This window comes from Oncorhynchus masou, unplaced genomic scaffold, assembly GCF_036934945.1.
Source record: "Oncorhynchus masou masou isolate Uvic2021 unplaced genomic scaffold, UVic_Omas_1.1 unplaced_scaffold_1237, whole genome shotgun sequence".
Taxonomy (NCBI): domain Eukaryota; kingdom Metazoa; phylum Chordata; class Actinopteri; order Salmoniformes; family Salmonidae; genus Oncorhynchus; species Oncorhynchus masou.
In genome coordinates, this window is record NW_027002181.1 from 45,481 (window position 1) to 67,144 (window position 21,664).

General features: G+C 43.1%; 1 protein-coding gene across 10 annotated transcripts in view; it reads right to left on the bottom strand.

Moving 5' to 3' along the window:
• LOC135530026 (queuosine-tRNA galactosyltransferase-like) overlaps positions 1–17,945 on the bottom strand; it is a 60,247-nt gene extending 42,302 nt beyond the window's left edge. For 5 of the 10 annotated variants that reach the window (XM_064958417.1, XM_064958413.1, XM_064958412.1 and 2 more), the window contains exons 1-5: positions 14,485–14,574; positions 14,136–14,273; positions 10,582–10,698; positions 3,692–3,791; positions 2,642–2,706 (exon numbers count right to left, since the gene is read on the bottom strand). In XM_064958417.1, coding sequence (XP_064814489.1) covers positions 2,642–2,706; positions 3,692–3,791; positions 10,582–10,698; positions 14,136–14,273; positions 14,485–14,559 — 495 coding nt within the window. In that variant the 5' untranslated portion in view covers positions 14,560–14,574. The other 5 variants (XM_064958423.1, XM_064958420.1, XM_064958416.1 and 2 more) reach the window with 4 other exon arrangements.
• Between the last annotated feature and the right edge of the window lie 3,719 nt (positions 17,946–21,664).

Consider the following 21,664-nt stretch of genomic DNA (forward strand, 5'->3'; position numbering starts at 1 on the left):
AGGCTACACAGAAACAGGCTACACAGAAACAGGCAAACAGAAACAGGCTACACAGAAACAGGCAAACAGAAACAGGCAAACAGGCTACACAGAAACAGGCTACACAGAAACAGGCTACACAGAAACAGGCTACACAGAAACAGGCTACACAGAAACAGGCGTTCTTCCGGAAACAGGAATCCCTGCTGCATTCTCCTCATGGATTATGAGAAACTAATTCAACTTAACTACTATTCTAATGAGCTCAATACATTTAACTTCCTGTTCTCAGTCCAGAGGCTCAGCCAATCATTTCGATGTGAGACACCACACCCCCAAAGAATGTTTTTACTTCGGATCTGCCCGACTCATTCTATTAAACTGAGAGGGCGGAGAGGATAATATTTAGAGAGATACTGAACTCTATTTGACCATTTAATTATATTTCTAGAGGAACGGTCTGATTTTATCACCGTTCTCTTTCAACTCTGTTTCAGCCCAGTCGGGATAAGAAAGAGTCTCATTTCAGGAATTATGCTTTTTTTGGGGGGCACAGAACAGCCCCAGGCATCTTAGACACACACACACACACACACACACACACACACGGCGGGGCCAGAACTCGTGACTATAATTCAGTTCCATATTTTGTATTTTTTTTGTGCGTCACAAGACAGAGCATATCCGAGTGTGTGTGTGTGTGTGTGTGTGTGTGTGCGATGTCCTTGGCTGCGATGTCTCTGGTTAGTGCTTTGGTTCTCTTGCTCTCAAATGTGCACCAATGGAATGGTCTGAAATGTAAAAACTCCGCCCACCTCTGGCACCGGGCCATGAAAAACAAACTCGCTCATTGACACCGGCAACATACAGTGGAGCTTAGGCTCATTTAGCAATTACTAAGTGTAACACACATACAAACACACACTCTAACACAAACACTCAGACTGGAGTCTCAGTCCTCATGGTAAACTGACAGCTCTGTCAAACATTTACTCTGATACAGTACCCACCTGTTATATAGCCTGTGTGTGTGTGTGTGTGTGTGTGTGTGTGTGTGTGTGTGTGTGTGTGTGTGTGTGTGTGTGTGTGTGTGTGTGTGTGTGTGTGGTACTAAACGTGGCCCAGATGTGTCAGACAGCAGCAGCTAGAGCATGACGATGACTCCCTCCAGACCTCTAACATACACACACACACACACACACACACACACACACACACACACTTACTTTCTCACTCCACCTCTCTCTCCCACACACATTGTCTCACAGACAAACACACAGGAGACAGGTTAACATGAACACGTTGTGTTGACTCACAGACAAACACACAGGAGACAGGTTAACATGAACACGTTGTGTTGACTCACAGACAAACACACAGGAGACAGGTTAACATGAACACGTTGTGTTGACTCACAGACAAACACACGGGAGACAGGTTAACATGAACACGTTGTGTTGACTCACAGATAAACACACAGGAGACAGGTTAACATGAACACGTTGTGTTGACTCACAGACAAACACACGGGAGACAGGTTAACATGAGCACGTTGTGTTGACTCACAGACAAACACACAGGAGACAGGTTAACATGAACACGTTGTGTTGACTCACAGACAAACACACAGGAGACAGGGTAACATGAACACGTTGTGTTGACTCACAGACAAACACACAGGAGACAGGTTAACATGAACACGTTGTGTTGACTCACAGACAAACACTAGAGACAGGTTAACATGAACACGTTGTGTTGACTCACAGACAAACACACAGGAGACAGGTTAACATGAACACGTTGTGTTGACTCACAGACAAACACTAGAGACAGGTTAACATGAACACGTTGTGTTGACTCACAGACAAACACACAGGAGACAGGTTAACATGAGCACGTTGTGTTGACTCACAGACAAACACACAGGAGACAGGTTAACATGAACACGTTGTGTTGACTCACAGACAAACACACAGGAGACAGGTTAACATGAACACGTTGTGTTGACTCACAGACAAACACACAGGAGACAGGTTAACATGAACACGTTGTGTTGACTCACAGACAAACACACAGGAGACAGGTTAACATGAACACGTTGTTTTGACTCACAGACAAACACACAGGAGACAGGTTAACATGAGCACGTTGTGTTGACTCACAGACAAACACACAGGAGACAGGTTAACATGAACACGTTGTTTTGACTCACAGACAAACACACAGGAGACAGGTTAACATGAACACGTTGTGTTGACTCACAGACAAACACACAGGAGACAGGTTAACATGAGCACGTTGTGTTGACTCACAGACAAACACACAGGAGACAGGTTAACATGAACACGTTGTGTTGACTCACAGACAAACACACAGGAGACAGGTTAACATGAACACGTTGTGTTGACTCACAGACAAACACACAGGAGACAGGTTAACATGAGCACGTTGTGTTGACTCACAGACAAACACACAGGAGACAGGTTAACATGAACACGTTGTGTTGACTCACAGACAAACACACGGGAGACAGGTTAACATGAACACGTTGTGTTGACTCACAGACCAACACACAGGAGACAGGTTAACATGAACACGTTGTGTTGACTCACAGACAAACACACGGGAGACAGGTTAACATGAACACGTTGTGTTGACTCACAGCGTCCTGAAAGCAGAGGTATTTTCCTGAGCTCTGAGACACAGCCTGGTTCTTGGCATGACCCACTGGAGGAGAGGAGATGGGGCCTGTTACAATACACACACACCTAGCATACACACACATCGCATACTCACACACACATCGCATACTCACACACACATCGCATACACACACCAAGCATACACATACACACTGGAGGAGAGGAGATCAACATGGGGCCTGTTACAATACACACACACCTAGCATACACACACATCGCATACTCACACACACATCGCATACACACACCAAGCATACACACACACACTGGAGGAGAGGAGATCAACATGGGGCCTGTTACAATACACACCCACTGGAGGAGAGGAGATCAACATGGGGCCTGTTACAATACACACACACCTAGCATACACACACATCGCATACTCACACACACATCGCATACTCACACACACATAGCATACACACACATCGCATACTCACACACACCTAGCATACACACACCAAGCATACACACACACACTGGAGGAGAGGAGATCAACATGGGGCCTGTTACAATACACACACACTGGAGGAGAGGAGATCAACATGGGGCCTGTTACAATACACACACACCTAGCATACACACACATCGCATACTCACACACACCTAGCATACACACACCAAGCATACACACACACACTGGAGGAGAGGAGATCAACATGGGGCCTGTTACAATACACACACACCTAGCATACACACACACACTGGAGGAGAGGAGATCAACATGGGGCCTGTTACAATACACACACAACTAGCATACACACACGTCGCATACTCACACACACCTCGCATACACACACACACACCTCTCATACACACACATCGCATACTCACACACACATCGCATACTCACACACACATCGCATACACACACACACACATCGCATACACACACCAAGCATACACACACACCTCGCATACACACACACCTCTCATACACACACCTCGCATACACACACACACCTCTCACACACACACCTCACACAGACACCCTGCGTTCGTACACTTACCTCCCCTGGGTTGGGCGGAGTCGTGGCCAGAGATCACCATGGAAACACCTCTCCTTTCCAGCCTCTCCCTCCATCCCTCCACTATCGCTCTGGAACCATCCTGACACGCAACCCATACACGCACGTATGTAACTCACAGTGCTGTAGCATTAGTAGTACTGTAGTAGTACTATAGTAGTATTCTAGTAACTCACAGTACAGTAGTATGAGTAGTACTGTAGTAGTACTATAGTAGTATTCTAGTAACTCACAGTGCTGTAGCATTAGTAGTACTGTAGTTGTACTATAGTAGTATTCTAGTAACTCACAGTACAGTAGTATGAGTAGTACTGTAGTAGTACTATAGTAGTATTCTAGTAACTCACAGTGCTGTAGCATTAGTAGTACTGTAGTAGTACTATAGTAGTATTCTAGTAACTCACAGTACAGTAGTATGAGTAGTACTGTAGTAGTACTATAGTAGTATTCTAGTAACTCACAGTGCTGTAGCATTAGTAGTACTGTAGTTGTACTATAGTAGTATTCTAGTAACTCACAGTACAGTAGTATGAGTAGTACTGTAGTAGTACTATAGTAGTATTCTAGTAACTCACAGTGCTGTAGCATTAGTAGTACTGTAGTTGTACTATAGTAGTATTCTAGTCACTCACAGTGCTGTAGCATTAGTAGTACTGTAGTAGTACTATAGTAGTATTCTAGTAACTCACAGTACAGTAGTATGAGTAGTACTGTAGTAGTACTATAGTAGTATTCTAGTAACTCACAGTGCTGTAGCATTAGTAGTACTGTAGTTGTACTATAGTAGTATTCTAGTAACTCACAGTGCTGTAGCATTAGTAGTACTGTAGTAGTACTATTGTAGTATTCTAGTAACTCACAGTGCTGTAGCATTAGTAGTACTGCAGTAGTACTATAGTAGTATTCTAGTAACTCACAGTGCTGTAGTATGAGTAGTACTGTAGTAGTACTATAGTAGTATTCTAGTAACTCGAAGTACAGTAGTATGAGTAGTACTGTAGTAGTACTATAGTAGTATTCTAGTAACTCACAGTGCTGTAGCATTAGTAGTACTGTAGTAGTACTATTGTAGTATTCTAGTAACTCACAGTGCTGTAGCATTAGTAGTACTGTAGTAGTACTATAGTAGTATTCTAGTAACTCACAGTACAGTAGTATGAGTAGTACTGTAGTAGTACTATAGTAGTATTCTAGTAACTCACAGTGCTGTAGCATTAGTAGTACTGTAGTTGTACTATAGTAGTATTCTAGTAACTCACAGTGCTGTAGCATTAGTAGTACTGTAGTAGTACTATTGTAGTATTCTAGTAACTCACAGTGCTGTAGCATTAGTAGTACTGCAGTAGTACTATAGTAGTATTCTAGTAACTCACAGTGCTGTAGTATGAGTAGTACTGTAGTAGTACTATAGTAGTATTCTAGTAACTCACAGTGCTGTAGCATTAGTAGTACTGTAGTAGTACTATAGTAGTATTCTAGTAACTCACAGTGCTGTAGCATTAGTAGTACTGTAGTAGTACTATAGTAGTATTCTAGTAACTCACAGTGCTGTAGTATGAGTAGTACTGTAGTAGTACTATAGTAGTATTCTAGTAACTCACAGTGCTGTAGCATTAGTAGTACTGTAGTAGTACTATAGTAGTATTCTAGTAACTCACAGTGCTGTAGCATTAGTAGTACTGTAGTAGTACTATAGTAGTATTCTAGTAACTCACAGTGCTGTAGCATTAGTAGTACTGCAGTAGTACTATAGTAGTATTCTAGTAACTCACAGTGCTGTAGTATGAGTAGTACTGTAGTAGTAATATAGTAGTATTCTAGTAACTCACAGTGCTGTAGCATTAGTAGTACTGCAGTAGTACTATAGTAGTATTCTAGTAACTCACAGTGCTGTAGTATGAGTAGTACTGTAGTAGTACTATAGTAGTATTCTAGTAACTCACAGTGCTGTAGCATTAGTAGTACTGTAGTAGTACTATAGTAGTATTCTAGTAACTCACAGTGCTGTAGCATTAGTAGTACTGTAGTAGTACTATAGTAGTATTCTAGTAACTCACAGTGCTGTAGCATTAGTAGTACTGTAGTAGTACTATTGTAGTATTCTAGTAACTCACAGTGCAGTAGGATGAGTAGTACTACAGTAGTACTATAGTAACTCACAGTACAGTAGTATGAGTAGTACTGCAGTAGTAGTATAGTAGTATTCTAGTAACTCACAGTACAGTAGTATGAGTAGTACGGCAGTAGTACTATAGTAGTATTCTAGTAACTCACAGTGCTGTAGCATTAGTAGTACTGTAGTAGTACTATAGTAGTATTCTAGTAACTCACAGTGCTGTAGCATTAGTAGTACTGTAGTAGTACTATTGTAGTATTCTAGTAACTCACAGTGCTGTAGCATTAGTAGTACTGTAGTAGTACTATTGTAGTATTCTAGTAACTCACAGTGCAGTAGGATGAGTAGTACTACAGTAGTACTATAGTAACTCACAGTACAGTAGTATGAGTAGTACTGCAGTAGTAGTATAGTAGTATTCTAGTAACTCACAGTACAGTAGTATGAGTAGTACGGCAGTAGTACTATAGTAGTATTCTAGTAACTCACAGTGCTGTAGCATTAGTAGTACTGTAGTAGTACTATAGTAGTATTCTAGTAACTCACAGTGCTGTAGCATTAGTAGTACTGTAGTAGTACTATTGTAGTATTCTAGTAACTCACAGTGCTGTAGCATTAGTAGTACTGTAGTAGTACTATAGTAGTATTCTAGTAACTCACAGTGCTGTAGCATTAGTAGTACTGTAGTAGTACTATAGTAGTATTCTAGTAACTCACAGTGCTGTAGCATTAGTAGTACTGTAGTAGTACTATAGTAGTATTCTAGTAACTCACAGTGCTGTAGTATGAGTAGTACTGTAGTAGTACTATAGTAGTATTCTAGTAACTCACAGTGCTGTAGCATTAGTAGTACTGTAGTAGTACTATAGTAGTATTCTAGTAACTCACAGTGCTGTAGCATTAGTAGTACTGTAGTAGTACTATAGTAGTATTCTAGTAACTCACAGTGCTGTAGCATTAGTAGTACTGCAGTAGTACTATAGTAGTATTCTAGTAACTCACAGTGCTGTAGTATGAGTAGTACTGTAGTAGTAATATAGTAGTATTCTAGTAACTCACAGTGCTGTAGCATTAGTAGTACTGCAGTAGTACTATAGTAGTATTCTAGTAACTCACAGTGCTGTAGTATGAGTAGTACTGTAGTAGTACTATAGTAGTATTCTAGTAACTCACAGTGCTGTAGCATTAGTAGTACTGTAGTAGTACTATAGTAGTATTCTAGTAACTCACAGTGCTGTAGCATTAGTAGTACTGTAGTAGTACTATAGTAGTATTCTAGTAACTCACAGTGCTGTAGCATTAGTAGTACTGTAGTAGTACTATTGTAGTATTCTAGTAACTCACAGTGCAGTAGGATGAGTAGTACTACAGTAGTACTATAGTAACTCACAGTACAGTAGTATGAGTAGTACTGCAGTAGTAGTATAGTAGTATTCTAGTAACTCACAGTACAGTAGTATGAGTAGTACGGCAGTAGTACTATAGTAGTATTCTAGTAACTCACAGTGCTGTAGCATTAGTAGTACTGTAGTAGTACTATAGTAGTATTCTAGTAACTCACAGTGCTGTAGCATTAGTAGTACTGTAGTAGTACTATTGTAGTATTCTAGTAACTCACAGTGCTGTAGCATTAGTAGTACTGTAGTAGTACTATTGTAGTATTCTAGTAACTCACAGTGCAGTAGGATGAGTAGTACTACAGTAGTACTATAGTAACTCACAGTACAGTAGTATGAGTAGTACTGCAGTAGTAGTATAGTAGTATTCTAGTAACTCACAGTACAGTAGTATGAGTAGTACGGCAGTAGTACTATAGTAGTATTCTAGTAACTCACAGTGCTGTAGCATTAGTAGTACTGTAGTAGTACTATAGTAGTATTCTAGTAACTCACAGTGCTGTAGCATTAGTAGTACTGTAGTAGTACTATTGTAGTATTCTAGTAACTCACAGTGCTGTAGCATTAGTAGTACTGTAGTAGTACTATAGTAGTATTCTAGTAACTCACAGTGCTGTAGCATTAGTAGTACTGTAGTAGTACTATAGTAGTATTCTAGTAACTCACAGTGCTGTAGCATTAGTAGTACTGTAGTAGTACTATAGTAGTATTCTAGTAACTCACAGTGCTGTAGCATTAGTAGTACTGTAGTAGTACTATACTAGTATTCTAGTAACAGTGCAGTAGTATGAGTAGTACTGCAGTAGTAGTATAGTAGTATTCTAGTAACTCACAGTGCAGTAGTATGAGTAGTACTGCAGTAGTAGTATAGTAGTATTCTAGTAACTCACAGTACAGTAGTATGAGTAGTACTGTAGTAGTACTCTAGTAGTAGTAGTATTCTAGTAACTCACAGGGGAGTAGTAATAGTAGTACTGCAGTAGTAGTATAGTAGTACTATAGTAACTCACAGTGCAGTAGTATTAGTAGTACTGCAGTAGTATTCTAGTAACTCACAGTGCTGTAGCATTAGTAGTACTGTAGTAGTACTATTGTAGTATTCTAGTAACTCACAGTGCTGTAGCATTAGCAGTACTGTAGTAGTACTATTGTAGTATTCTAGTAACTCAGTGCAGTAGTATGAGTAGTACTGCAGTAGTAGTATAGTAGTATTCTAGTAACTCACAGTACAGTAGTATGAGTAGTACTGCAGTAGTAGTATAGTAGTATTCTAGTAACTCACAGTACAGTGGTACTGCAGTAGTAGTATAGTAGTATTCTAGTAACTCACAGTGCAGTAGTATGCGTAGTACTGCAGTAGTAGTATAGTAGTATTCTAGTAACTCACAGTACAGTAGTATGAGTAGTACTGTAGTAGTACTCTAGTAGTAGTAGTATTCTAGTAACTCACAGGGGAGTAGTAATAGTAGTACTGCAGTAGTAGTATAGTAGTACTATAGTAACTCACAGTGCAGTAGTATTAGTAGTACTGCAGTAGTATTCTAGTAACTCACAGTGCTGTAGCATTAGTAGTACTGTAGTAGTACTATTGTAGTATTCTAGTAACTCACAGTGCTGTAGCATTAGCAGTACTGTAGTAGTACTATTGTAGTATTCTAGTAACTCAGTGCAGTAGTATGAGTAGTACTGCAGTAGTAGTATAGTAGTATTCTAGTAACTCACAGTACAGTAGTATGAGTAGTACTGCAGTAGTAGTATAGTAGTATTCTAGTAACTCACAGTACAGTAGTACTGCAGTAGTAGTATAGTAGTATTCTAGTAACTCACAGTACAGCAGTATGAGTAGTACTGTAGTAGTACTCTAGTAGTAGTAGTATTCTAGTAACTCACAGGGGAGTAGTAATAGTAGTACTGAAGTAGTAGTATAGTAGTACTATAGTAACTCACAGTGCAGTAGTATTAGTAGTACTGTAGTAGAAGTATAGTAGTATTCTAGTAACTCACAGTACAGTAGTATGAGTAGTACTGCAGTAGTACTATAGTAGTATTCTAGTAACTCACAGTGCGGTAGTATTAGTAGTACTGCAGTAGTACTATAGTAGTATTCTAGTAACTCACAGTGCGGTAGTATTAGTAGTACTGCAGTAGTACTATATTAGTATTCTAGTAACACAGTGCGGTAGTATTAGTAGTACTGCAGTAGTACTATAGTAACTCACAGTGCGGTAGTATTAGTAGTACTGCAGTAGTACTATAGTAGTATTCTAGTAACTCACAGTACAGTAGTATTAGTAGTACTGCAGTAGTACTATAGTAGTACTAAAGTAACTCACAGTGCGGTAGTATTAGTAGTACTGCAGTAGTACTATAGTAGTATTCTAGTAACTCACAGTACAGTAGTATTAGTAGTACTGCAGTAGTACTATAGTAGTACTAAAGTAACTCACAGTGCGGTAGTATTAGTAGTACTGCAGTAGTACTATAGTAGTATTCTAGTAACTCACAGTGCTGTAGTATTAGTAGTACTGCAGTAGTACTATAGTAGTATTCTAGTAACTCACAGTGCTGTAGTATTAGTAGTACTGCAGTAGTACTATAGTAGTATTCTAGTAACTCACAGTGCGGTAGTATTAGTAGTACTGCAGTAGTACTATAGTAGTGTGCTAGTAACTCACAGTGCGGTAGTATTAGTAGTACTGCAGTAGTACTATAGTAGTATTCTAGTAACTCACAGTGCGGTAGTATTAGTAGTACTGCAGTAGTACTATAGTAGTATTCTAGTAACTCACAGTGCAGTAGTATGAGTAGTACTACAGTAGTACTATAGTAGTATTCTAGTAACTCACAGTGCGGTAGTATTAGTAGTACTGCAGTAGTACTATAGTAGTATTCTAGTAACTCACAGTGCGGTAGTATTAGTAGTACTGTAGTAGTACTATAGTAGTATTCTAGTAACTCACGGTGCGGTAGTATTAGTAGTACTGCAGTAGTACTATAGTAGTATTCTAGTAACTCACAGTGCGGTAGTATTAGTAGTACTGCAGTAGTACTATAGTAGTATTCTAGTAACTCACAGTGCAGTAGTATGAGTAGTACTACAGTAGTACTATAGTAGTATTCTAGTAACTCACAGTGCGGTAGTATTAGTAGTACTGCAGTAGTACTATAGTAGTATTCTAGTAACTCACAGTGCGGTAGTATTAGTAGTACTGTAGTAGTACTATAGTAGTATTCTAGTAACTCACGGTGCGGTAGTATTAGTAGTACTGCAGTAGTACTATAGTAGTATTCTAGTAACTCACAGTGCGGTAGTATTAGTAGTACTGCAGTAGTACTATAGTAGTATTCTAGTAACTCACAGTGCTGGCGTCATCGTAGACAGACAGTTCCATAGAGCCAGTGTAGTCCTGGTCCACAATCCCCTGCAGACACTCATCCAGCCAGCAGGAGGCGTTATGCACTGGTATGACTATAGACTAGAGACAGGAGGAGGGGTTATACACTGGTATGACTACAGACTAGAGACAGGAGGGGTTATACACTGGTATGACTATAGACTAGAGACAGGAGGAGGGGTTATACACTGGTATGACTATAGACTAGAGACAGGAGGAGGGGTTATACACTGGTATGACTATAGACTAGAGACAGGAGGAGGGGTTATACACTGGTATGACTATAGACTAGAGACAGGAGGGGTTATACACTGGTATGACTATAGACAGGAGGAGGGGTTATACACTGGTATGACTATAGACTGGAGACAGGAGGAGGGGTTATACACTGGTATGACTATAGACTGGAGACAGGAGGAGGGGTTATACACTGGTATGACTATAGACAGGAGGAGGGGTTATACACTGGTATGACTATAGACTGGAGACAGGAGGAGGGGTTATACACTGGTATGACTATAGACTGGAGACAGGAGGAGGGGTTATACACTGGTATGACTATAGACTGGAGACAGACAGGAGGGGTTATACACTGGTATGACTATAGCCTAGAGACAGACAGGAGGGGTTATACACTGGTATGACTATAGCCTAGAGACAGACAGGAGGGGTTATACACTGGTATGACTATAGACAGGAGGGGTTATACACTGGTATGACTATAGACTAGAGACAGGAGGGGTTATACACTGGTATGACTATAGACTAGAGACAGGAGGGGTTATACACTGGTATGACTATAGACTAGAGACAGGAGGGGTTATACACTGGTATGACTATAGACTAGAGACAGGAGGGGTTATACACTGGTATGACTATAGACTAGAGACAGGAGGGGTTATACACTGGTATGACTATAGACTAGAGACAGACAGGAGGGGTAATACACTGGTATGACTATAGACTAGAGACAGGAGGGGTTATACACTGGTATGACTATAGACAGGAGGGTTATACACTGGTATGACTATAGACTAGAGACAGACAGGAGGGGTTATACACTGGTATGACTATAGACTAGAGACAGACAGGAGGGGTTATACACTGGTATGACTATAGACTAGAGACAGACAGGAGGGGTTATACACTGGTATGACTATAGACTAGAGACAGACAGGAGGGGTTATACACTGGTATGACTATAGACTAGAGACAGGAGGGGTTATACACTGGTATGACTATAGACTAGAGACAGACAGGAGGGGTTATACACTGGTATGACTATAGCCTAGAGACAGACAGGAGGGGTTATACACTGGTATGACTATAGACTAGAGACAGGAGGGGTTATACACTGGTATGACTATAGACTAGAGACAGGAGGGGTTATACACTGGTATGACTATAGACTAGAGGCGGGAGGAGGGGTTATACACTGGCATGACTATAGACTAGAGACAGGAGGAGGGGTTATACACTGGCATGACTATAGACTAGAGACAGACAGGAGGGGTTATACACTGGTATGACTATAGACTAGAGACAGGAGGGGTTATACACTGGTATGACTATAGCCTAGAGACAGACAGGAGGGGTTATACACTGGTATGACTATAGACTAGACAGGAGGGGTTATACACTGGTATGACTATAGACTAGAGACAGACAGGAGGGGTTATACACTGGTATGACTATAGACTAGAGACAGACAGGAGGGGTTATACACTGGTATGACTATAGACTAGAGACAGACAGGAGGGGTTATACACTGGTATGACTATAGACTAGAGACAGGAGGGGTTATACACTGGTATGACTATAGACTAGAGACAGACAGGAGGGGTTATACACTGGTATGACTATAGACTAGAGACAGACAGGAGGGGATATACACTGGTATGACTATAGAATAGAGACAGGAGGAGGGGATATACACTGGTATGACTATAGACTAGAGACATGAGGAGGGGTTATACACTGGTATGACTATAGACTGGAGACAGGAGGGGTTATACACTGGTATGACTATAGACAGACAGGAGGGGTTATGCACTGGTATGACTATAGACTAGAGACAGACAGGAGGGGTTATACACTGGTATGACTATAGACTAGAGACAGGAGGGGTTATACACTGGTATGACTATAGACTAGAGACAGGAGGGGTTATACACTGGTATGACTATAGACTAGAGACAAGAGGAGTTATACACTGGTATGACTATAGACTAGAGACAGGAGGGGTTATACACTGGTATGACTATAGACTAGAGACAGGAGGGGTTATACACTGGTATGACTATAGACTAGAGACAGGATGGGTTATACACTGGTATGACTATAGACTGGAGGAGGGGTTATACACTGGTATGACTATAGACTAGAGACAGGAGGAGGGGTTATACACTGGTATGACTATAGACTGGAGACAGGAGGGGTTATACACTGGTATGACTATAGCCTAGAGACAGACAGGAGGGGTTATACACTGGTATGACTATAGAATAGAGACAGGAGGGGTTATACACTGGTATGACTATAGCCTAGAGACAGACAGGAGGGGTTATACACTGGTATGACTATAGACTAGAGACAGGAGGGGTTATACACTGGTATGACTATAGACTGGAGGAGGGGTTATACACTGGTATGACTATAGACTGGAGGAGGGGTTATACACTGGTATGACTATAGACTAGAGACAGGAGGAGGGGTTATACACTGGTATGACTATAGACTGGAGACAGGAGGGGTTATACACTGGTATGACTATAGCCTAGAGACAGACAGGAGGGGTTATACACTGGTATGACTATAGAATAGAGACAGGAGGGGTTATACACTGGTATGACTATAGCCTAGAGACAGACAGGAGGGGTTATACACTGGTATGACTATAGACTAGAGACAGGAGGGGTTATACACTGGTATGACTATAGACTGGAGACAGGAGGGGTTATACACTGGTATGACTATAGAATAGAGACAGGAGGGGTTATACACTGGTATGACTATAGACTAGAGACAGACAGGAGGGGATATACACTGGTATGACTATAGAGGAACAGATTGTGTCAGGCTAGATAATTAATATTAGCCAACATGCAAACAGGCACCAACCAGATGTGCTGCCACAAAGTAAACAAAAACGCCAATCTGCAATTGAAACATCATTATACAATATTCATATGAGCTTGTTTTACTCCAATGTTTGTAAGCATTGTAAATGTAAACAAACACTGTATAGCGTTAAAACATGCTTAAAGCTATAATGTGTATATATTGGATGGTCAGTCCTTGCATACAAAGCTCTGTCCGTGAATTTGAGTGGTTACATTTTTCCAGGCCCGGCCCTCAGAATTTTTACAATAACAGAGGCTTTGTTATTGTTTCTACTCCGGATTGACAGACTGGTACATTTTCCATCCGGTCTGGTTATCTAGGCCAGTGAAATGTTCTCTCGTGGACAAACAATGTTGGTTCTGGGTTGTTGCCGAGATTAGTGATATGTCACCTACCACCTCCACGGCCCTGCTTGCCTTCCCCCCTCCACCTCCGACCGACCCATCCTGCGCGCACTCCCCCTTGCAGAGCCTCTTGGCGGGGACAGAGTCGGCCTCCTGCCCGTTGGGATGCTCCAGTGAACAGGTACTCATCTGAACAAACAAGGAAGACACGAGAAAAACACGCTTTTTTTGACGAAAACTGGCTAGCGGATTTGAAAGAGTGAACGTCGACGGAGAAAGCACACGTGGGATATTTACAGTGATATCTGCTCTTATAGAATGTATGACTTTGCATTACGATGTTACACTCGTTCTCGAGTGAGCTGCTTTTCATTTGAGCTGTAAAACAACACCAACATACATTCAAATTTGCTCTCGAAACTTGCCTGGAGGATAGCAGCTCCACTTCCGCAAACAAAGATGATAAATCGCTCATTGGTCGGTTTAAAACGCGGACAAGCTTCTGATTCGCTGTTTTCAATGTTAGTCACACATGACGCAGGATTATTGACATTCGCTTGGTCCCGCCCACTGCCCGAGTACAAACAGCAGATAAGAACAATTTACAGTCGCCTCGCAACGCAACTATATTACGTTTTAACAGTAAAACAATATCTTATTTTCTTAGGTATTTTTCTTAAAACTGCATTGTTGATTTAAAGTGCTTGTAGGTAAGCATTTCACTGTAAGGTCTAAACCTGTTGTTTTCAGCGCATGTGACAAATACAATTTGATTTGAAATGCTCAGTGTGTTTTGATATCGTCCAGTGTCACGTTTAAACAGGCTCATGTCCCCTTCCCATCGGAGCCCAATGCAGTTTCTTGTCCAAGAACAACATGGTTCCTACATGCTGTCTGTCTCATTTCATTTGACACGATTTGACAGGAAATCCATCTAATTATGTATTTAATTGTACCTTTATTTTGCTAGGCAAGTCAGTTAAGAACAAATTCTTATTTTCAATGATGGCCTGGGAACAGTGGGTTAACTGCCTGTTCAGGGGCAGAACGACAGATTTTGTACCTTGTCAGCTCGGGGATTTGAACTTGTAACCTTTCGGTTACTAGTCCAAAGCTCTAACCACTAGGCTACACTACCGCCCCTATTTGACAGGTCAGGTGATTCCGTAGTGAAGTATCAAGTTGTAATGTCACGTCAACAAGTACAGGGAAATGGCCTTTCCTGCAGCTCTAACCCCCAACAATGCAGTAATGAATAACAATGTAATATTAACATTAATAAGGAAGAACCAAAAGAGATAACAGAATAAGGGTGGGGAGCGGGTCGTGTCGGCTGAGATGGAGTCTGAAGCGTACCAAGATCACAGCTGGGGGAGAAGAAACAGACGCTGAGCTATGATTCACGACGGTAGACACACACATCTGTTTCAACGAGAGAGAGAGAGAGAGAGAGAGAGAGAGTGCATGACCTCACCACTGTCAAGTCAGGGGGAGAAAGAGAGAGAGTTGTGAGACCTGTTTTAGTGAGCCCTGTTAGGCAGTGTACTGAACTCTGTGATAGTTTCCCCCTCATATAAATTCCTGTGGTCTGGTCCAAAGGAAACAGAACTTAGATAGTATTAGGGAGTATGTGCTCGTACAGGAGGGACTGGTGAGGTATGGTCCCGTGTGACTCCGTTGGCAGGCTCGTACAGGAGGGGCTGGTGAGGTATGGTCCCGGGTGACTCAGTTGGCAGGCTCGTACAGGAGGGGCTGGTGAGGTATGGTCCCGGGTGACTCAGTTGGCAGGCTCGTACAGGAGGGACTGGTGAGGTATGGTCCCGTGTGACTCCGTTGGCAGGCTCGTACAGGAGGGACTGGTGAGGTATGGTCCCGTGTGACTCAGTTGGCAGGCTCGTACAGGAGGGGCTGGTGAGGTATGGTCCCGTGTGACTCAGTTGGCAGGCTCGTACAGGAGGGGCTGGTGAGGTATGGTCCCGTGTGACTCAGTTGGCAGGCTCGTACAGGAGGGACTGGTGAGGTATGGTCCCGTGTGACTCAGTTGGCAGGCTCGTACAGGAGGGACTGGTGAGGTATGGTCCCGTGTGACTCAGTTGGCAGGCTCGTACAGGAGGGACTGGTGAGGTATGGTCCCGTGTGACTCAGTTGGCAGGCTCGTACAGGAGGGACTGGTGAGGTATGGTCCCGTGTGACTCAGTTGGCAGGCTCGTACAGGAGGGACTGGTGAGGTATGGTCCCGTGTGACTCAGTTGGCAAGCTCGTACAGGAGGGACTGGTGAGGTATGGTCCCGTGTGACTCAGTTGGCAGGCTCATACAGGAGGGACTGGTGAGGTATGGTCCCGTGTGACTCAGTTGGCAGGCTCGTACAGGAGGGACTGGTGAGGTATGGTCCCGTGTGACTCAGTTGGCAGGGCATGGCACTTGCAATACCAGGGCTGTGAGTTTGATTCAGACGGGGATCAGTATGAAAATGTATGCACTAAGTACTGTAAGTCACTATGGATAAGAGTGTCTACTAAAATGTGAAATGGTATGAGAGACTGTTGCACACAAGCGCACATGCTGGGAATTGAGGGCTGAATGAAAGCAGAGTCCTTGGTCTGAGATCAAACCACAGCAAACTGTAATTGCTTTCGGGTATGTGCCCTGAGGTGTATTCATTAGTGCAAACCGTAGAGAAACGTTTTGCAATGAAAACAAACATTTCTTATTGGACAAGTGCTGAAAGTGGCCTGACTTCAGGGTCCAATTCTAACAGGAAGTAGTTTGGAGACGACTCCTGCTGCCTTCGCTCAATTAGCACCCAGCTTTCTGCACGACCTTCCTTTCATCGTGTGTGTGTGTGTGTGTCAGTGCTGCAGAGGTCCTAATGGTTTCCACATTGGGAGAAGGACTTGGTCGGCCATCTTGGTAATTCTCTATCACTCCTTAGTGGTTCATTGACCAGACGACTGACACTCCTACAGCCATACATATGGAAACACTTCTCCCTGTGTGTGATCTCATAGAATAATTAGCAATCAAGCACAGATCTGTATTTTTCTCCCTGGAACTATTAAAAAGCCAGTTGATTGATGCTCTCTTTACATCTGCACATCTCTCATTTTAAGAGGAGAGAGAAATGTGAGCAATAGAGAGAGATGTGTGAGAGAGAGAGAGAGATGTGTGTATGTGTGTGTGAGAGAGAGAGAGATGTGTGTGTGAGAGACATGTGTGTGTGTGAGAGAGAGAGAGATGTGTGTGAGAGAGAGAGATGTGTGTGTGAGAGAGAGATGTGTGTGTGTGTGTGTGAGAGAGAGAGAGATGTGTGTGTGTGAGAGAGAGAGGTAAGCCAGATGTGTCGTCACCATGTGTTGTCTTTGTAACCAGACCAGTCTGCTCTGTAAACAGAGTCATAATATTATTCATCTCACCAGGCTACCAGAGCTCAGGGCTAACTATACTGACCAATCAGAAAGAGATAAATACCTATACATAACACACTCTCTCTCTCTCTCTCTCAGACAGAAATGGTCACAGAGGGAGAGAGGGAAAGAGCAGAGAGGGAAAGAGCAGAGAGGGAAAGAGCAGAGAGGGAAAGAGCAGAGAGGGAAAGGCCTGTAGAGAGGGAAAGAGCAGAGAGGGAAAGAGCAGAGAGGGAAAGAGCAGAGAGGGAAAGAGCAGAGAGGGAAAGAGCAGAGAGGGAAAGAGCAGAGAGGGAAAGAGCAGAGAGGGAAAGGCCTGTAGAGAACGTGGTAGACTGTTAGTACTGACCCAATGGAAGAGGTCAGATCCATGTTGACTCCACTGCTTCCCACAGTTGTGTCAAGTTGGCTGAATGTCCTGCGGGTGCTGGACCATTCTTGATACACATAGGAAACTGTTGAGTGTGTGAAAAATCCAGTAGTGTTGCAGTTCTCGACACAAACCGGTGTGTCTGGTACCTACTACCACACCCCGTTCAAAGGCATTTCAATCTTTTGTCTTGTCCACTCACCCTCGGAACGTCACACAGACACAATCCATGTCTCAATCGTCTCAATACTTAAAAATCCTTCTTTAACATGTCTCCTCCCCTTCATCTACACTGATTGAAGTGGATTTAACAGGTAACATCAATATGGGATCATAGCTTTCACCTCGTTTCACCTGGTCAGTCTCATGGAAAGAGCAGGTGTTCATAATGTTTTGTCCACTCAATATACTTACCCTCTCTCTCTGTCTCTCTCTCCTACCCACCCTCTCTCTGTCTCTCTCCTTCCCCTATGTCTCTCTCTCTCTCTCCTTCCCCTCTCTCTGTCTTTCCCTCTCTCTCTGTCTCTCCTTCCCCTCTCTCTGTCCCTCTCTCCTTCCCCTATGTCTCTCTCTCTCTCTCTCCTTCCCCTCTCTATGTCCCTCTCTCTGTCTTTCCCTCTCTCTCTGTCTCTCCTTCCCCTCTCTCTGTCACTCTCTCCTTCCCCTCTCTCTGTCCCTCTCTCCTTCCCATCTCTCTGTCCCTCTCTCCATCTCTCTCTCCTTCCCCTCTCTCTGTGTCTCTCTCCTTCCCCTCTCTGTCTCGCTCTCCTTCCCCTCTCTCTGTCCCTCTCTCCGTCTCTCTCCTTCCCCTCTCTCTGTCTCTCTCTCCTTCCCCTCTCTCTGTGTCTCTCTCCTTCCCCTCTCTCCGTCTCTCTCTCCTTCCCCTCTCGCTGTGTCTCTCTCCTTCCCCTCTCTCTGTCTCTCTCTCCTTCCCCTCTCTCTGTCTCTCTCCTTCCCCTTTCTCTGTCTCTCTCTCCTTCCCCTCTCTCTGTCTCTCTCCTTCCCCTCTCTCTGTCTCTCTCCTTCCCCTCTCTCTGTCTCTCTCTCTCCTTCCCCTCTCTCTCCTTCCCCTCTCTCTCCTTCCCCTCTCTCTGTCTTTCTCACTCTTTCTCTCTCATCTTTCCATGACGAGTATGAGAGAGAAAGGGTAGAGAGGGAAGGAGAGAGACCTGTAGGGAGACTGAGTTTGTACTGGCCCAAAGGAAGAGGTCAGAGTAAGGAGAACCAATCTGTGTGAGAGAGACCAGACATAACATCCATGAGATAAATGATACTGCACGGTGAAACAACCATAACGTCCTCATTGGGAATTACTATGATGTAACAGATGACATATCTGTGGTTCAGGCAGAGTCCAGTATCACTGAGAGGTTCTGATTGGACCTGAGGGGTTCTTTGGGGTTCTATGAGGGATTCTGGATCCAGTCTGGACTGTTGCTAGTCCAGGAAAAGATACTATACTAAGGGTCTGATAGTCTACTATACTAAGGGTCTGGTAGCCTCCTATACTAAGGGTCTGGTAGTCTACTATACTAAGGGTCTGGTAGCCTCCTATACTAAGGGTCTGGTGGCCTCCTATACTAAGGGTCTGGTAGCCTCCTATACTAAGGGTCTGGTGGCCTCCTATACTGAGGGTCTGGTAGTCTACTATACTAAGGGTCTGGTAGTCTACTATACTAAGGGTCTGGTAGTCTACTATACTAAGGGTCTGGTAGTCTCCTATACTCAGGGTCTGGTAGTCTACTATACTAAGGGTCTGGTAGCCTCCTATACTAAGGGTCTGGTAGTCTACTATACTAAGGGTCTGGTAGTCTCCTATACTAAGGGTCTGGTAGCCTCCTATACTAAGGGTCTGGTAGTCTACTATACTAAGGGGCTGGTAGTCTACTATACTAAGGGTCTGGTAGTCTACTATACTAAGGGTCTGGTAGTCTACTATACTAAGGGTCTGGTAGTCTCCTATACTAAGGGTCTGGTAGTCTACTATACTGAGGGTCTGGTAGTCTACTATACTGAGGGTCTGGTAGTCTACTATACTAAGGGTCTGGTAGTCTACTATACTAAGGGTCTGGTAGTCTACTATACTAAGGGTCTGGTAGTCTCCTATACTAAGGGTCTGGTAGTCTACTGTACTAAGGGTCTGGTAGTCTACTATACTAAGGGTCTGGTAGTCTACTATACTGAGGGTCTGGTAGTCTACTATACTAAGGGTCTGGTAGTCTACTATACTGAGGGTCTGGTAGTCTACTATACTAAGGGTCTGGTAGTCTACTATACTAAGGGTCTGGTAGTCTACTATACTAAGGGTCTGGTAGTCTACTATACTGAGGGTCTGGTAGTCTACTATACTAAAGGTCTGGTAGTCTACTATACTAAGGGTCTGGTAGTCTCCTATACTAAGGGTCTGGTAGTCTACTATACTAAGGGTCTGGTAGTCTACTATACTAAGGGTCTGGTAGTCTCCTATACTAGGGTCTGGTAGTCTCCTATACTAAGGGTCTGGTAGTCTACTATACTAAGGGTCTGGTAGTCTCCTATACTAAGGGTCTGGTAGTCTACTCAGGGTCTGGTTGTCTACTATACTAAGGGTCTGGTAGTCTCCTATACTAGGGTCTGGTAGTCTCCTATACTAAGGGTCTGGTAGTCTACTATACTAAGGGTCTGGTAGTCTACTATACTAAGGGTCTGGTAGTCTACTATACTAAGGGTCTGGTAGTCTACTCAGGGTCTGGTTGTCTACTATACTAAGGGTCTGGTAGTCTCCTATACTAGGGTCTGGTAGTCTCCTATACTCAGGGTCTGGTAGTCTCCTATACTAGGGTCTGGTAGTCTCCTATACTAAGGGTCTGGTAGTCTCCTATACTAAGGGTCTGGTAGTCTCCTATACTAAGGGTCTGGTAGTCTACTATACTAAGGGTCTGGTAGTCTACTATACTAAGGGTCTGGTAGTCTCCTATACTCAGGGTCTGGTTGTCTACTATACTAAGGGTCTGGTAGCCTCCTATACTAGGGTCTGGTAGTCTCCTATACTAAGGGTCTGGTAGTCTCCTATACTAAGGGTCTGGTAGTCTCCTAAGGGTCTGGTAGTCTCCTATACTAAGGGTCTGGTAGTCTCCTATACTAAGGGTCTGGTAGTCTACTATACTAAGGGTCTGGTAGCCTCCTATACTAAGGGTCTGGTAGTCTCCTATACTAAGGGTCTGGTAGTCTACTATACTAAGGGTCTGGTAGTCTACTATACTAAGGGTCTGGTAGTCTACTATACTAAGGGTCTGGTAGTCTACTATACTAAGGGTCTGGTAGTCTACTATACTAAGGGTCTGGTAGTCTACTATACTAAGGGTCTTGTCATTCTCTGCCCAGTGCTGCCCCCTGGTGCATGTAGGTGGTATCTCCTCTCCAAACCACCAGATACACACCATATGTCATTATACACACCAAGAGACGAGAACATGTATACAATACAGGCTGAGGCTTCCCTGTGTGGAGCTTTTGACTTCACAAATGAACACCATGTGCAGTGTGTGTGTGTGTGTGTGTTTGTGATACTTCTGTTTAGAGTGATGATTAGAGCTAGAGTGTAATTAGTGTGTTTAGACAGACAGTCAGACATTAAAGGGTCTAGGATCAGTTTTGCCTTTTCATATGAACCACACCATCAGCAGAGCTACTGTTACAGTCATAGCAAGGTGAGGGGCCCTACGCGCTGATCTAGGATAAGTTTTGCCTTTTCATATGAACCACACCATCAGCAGAGCTACTGTTACAGTCACAGCAAGGTGAGGGGCCCTACGCGCTGATCTAG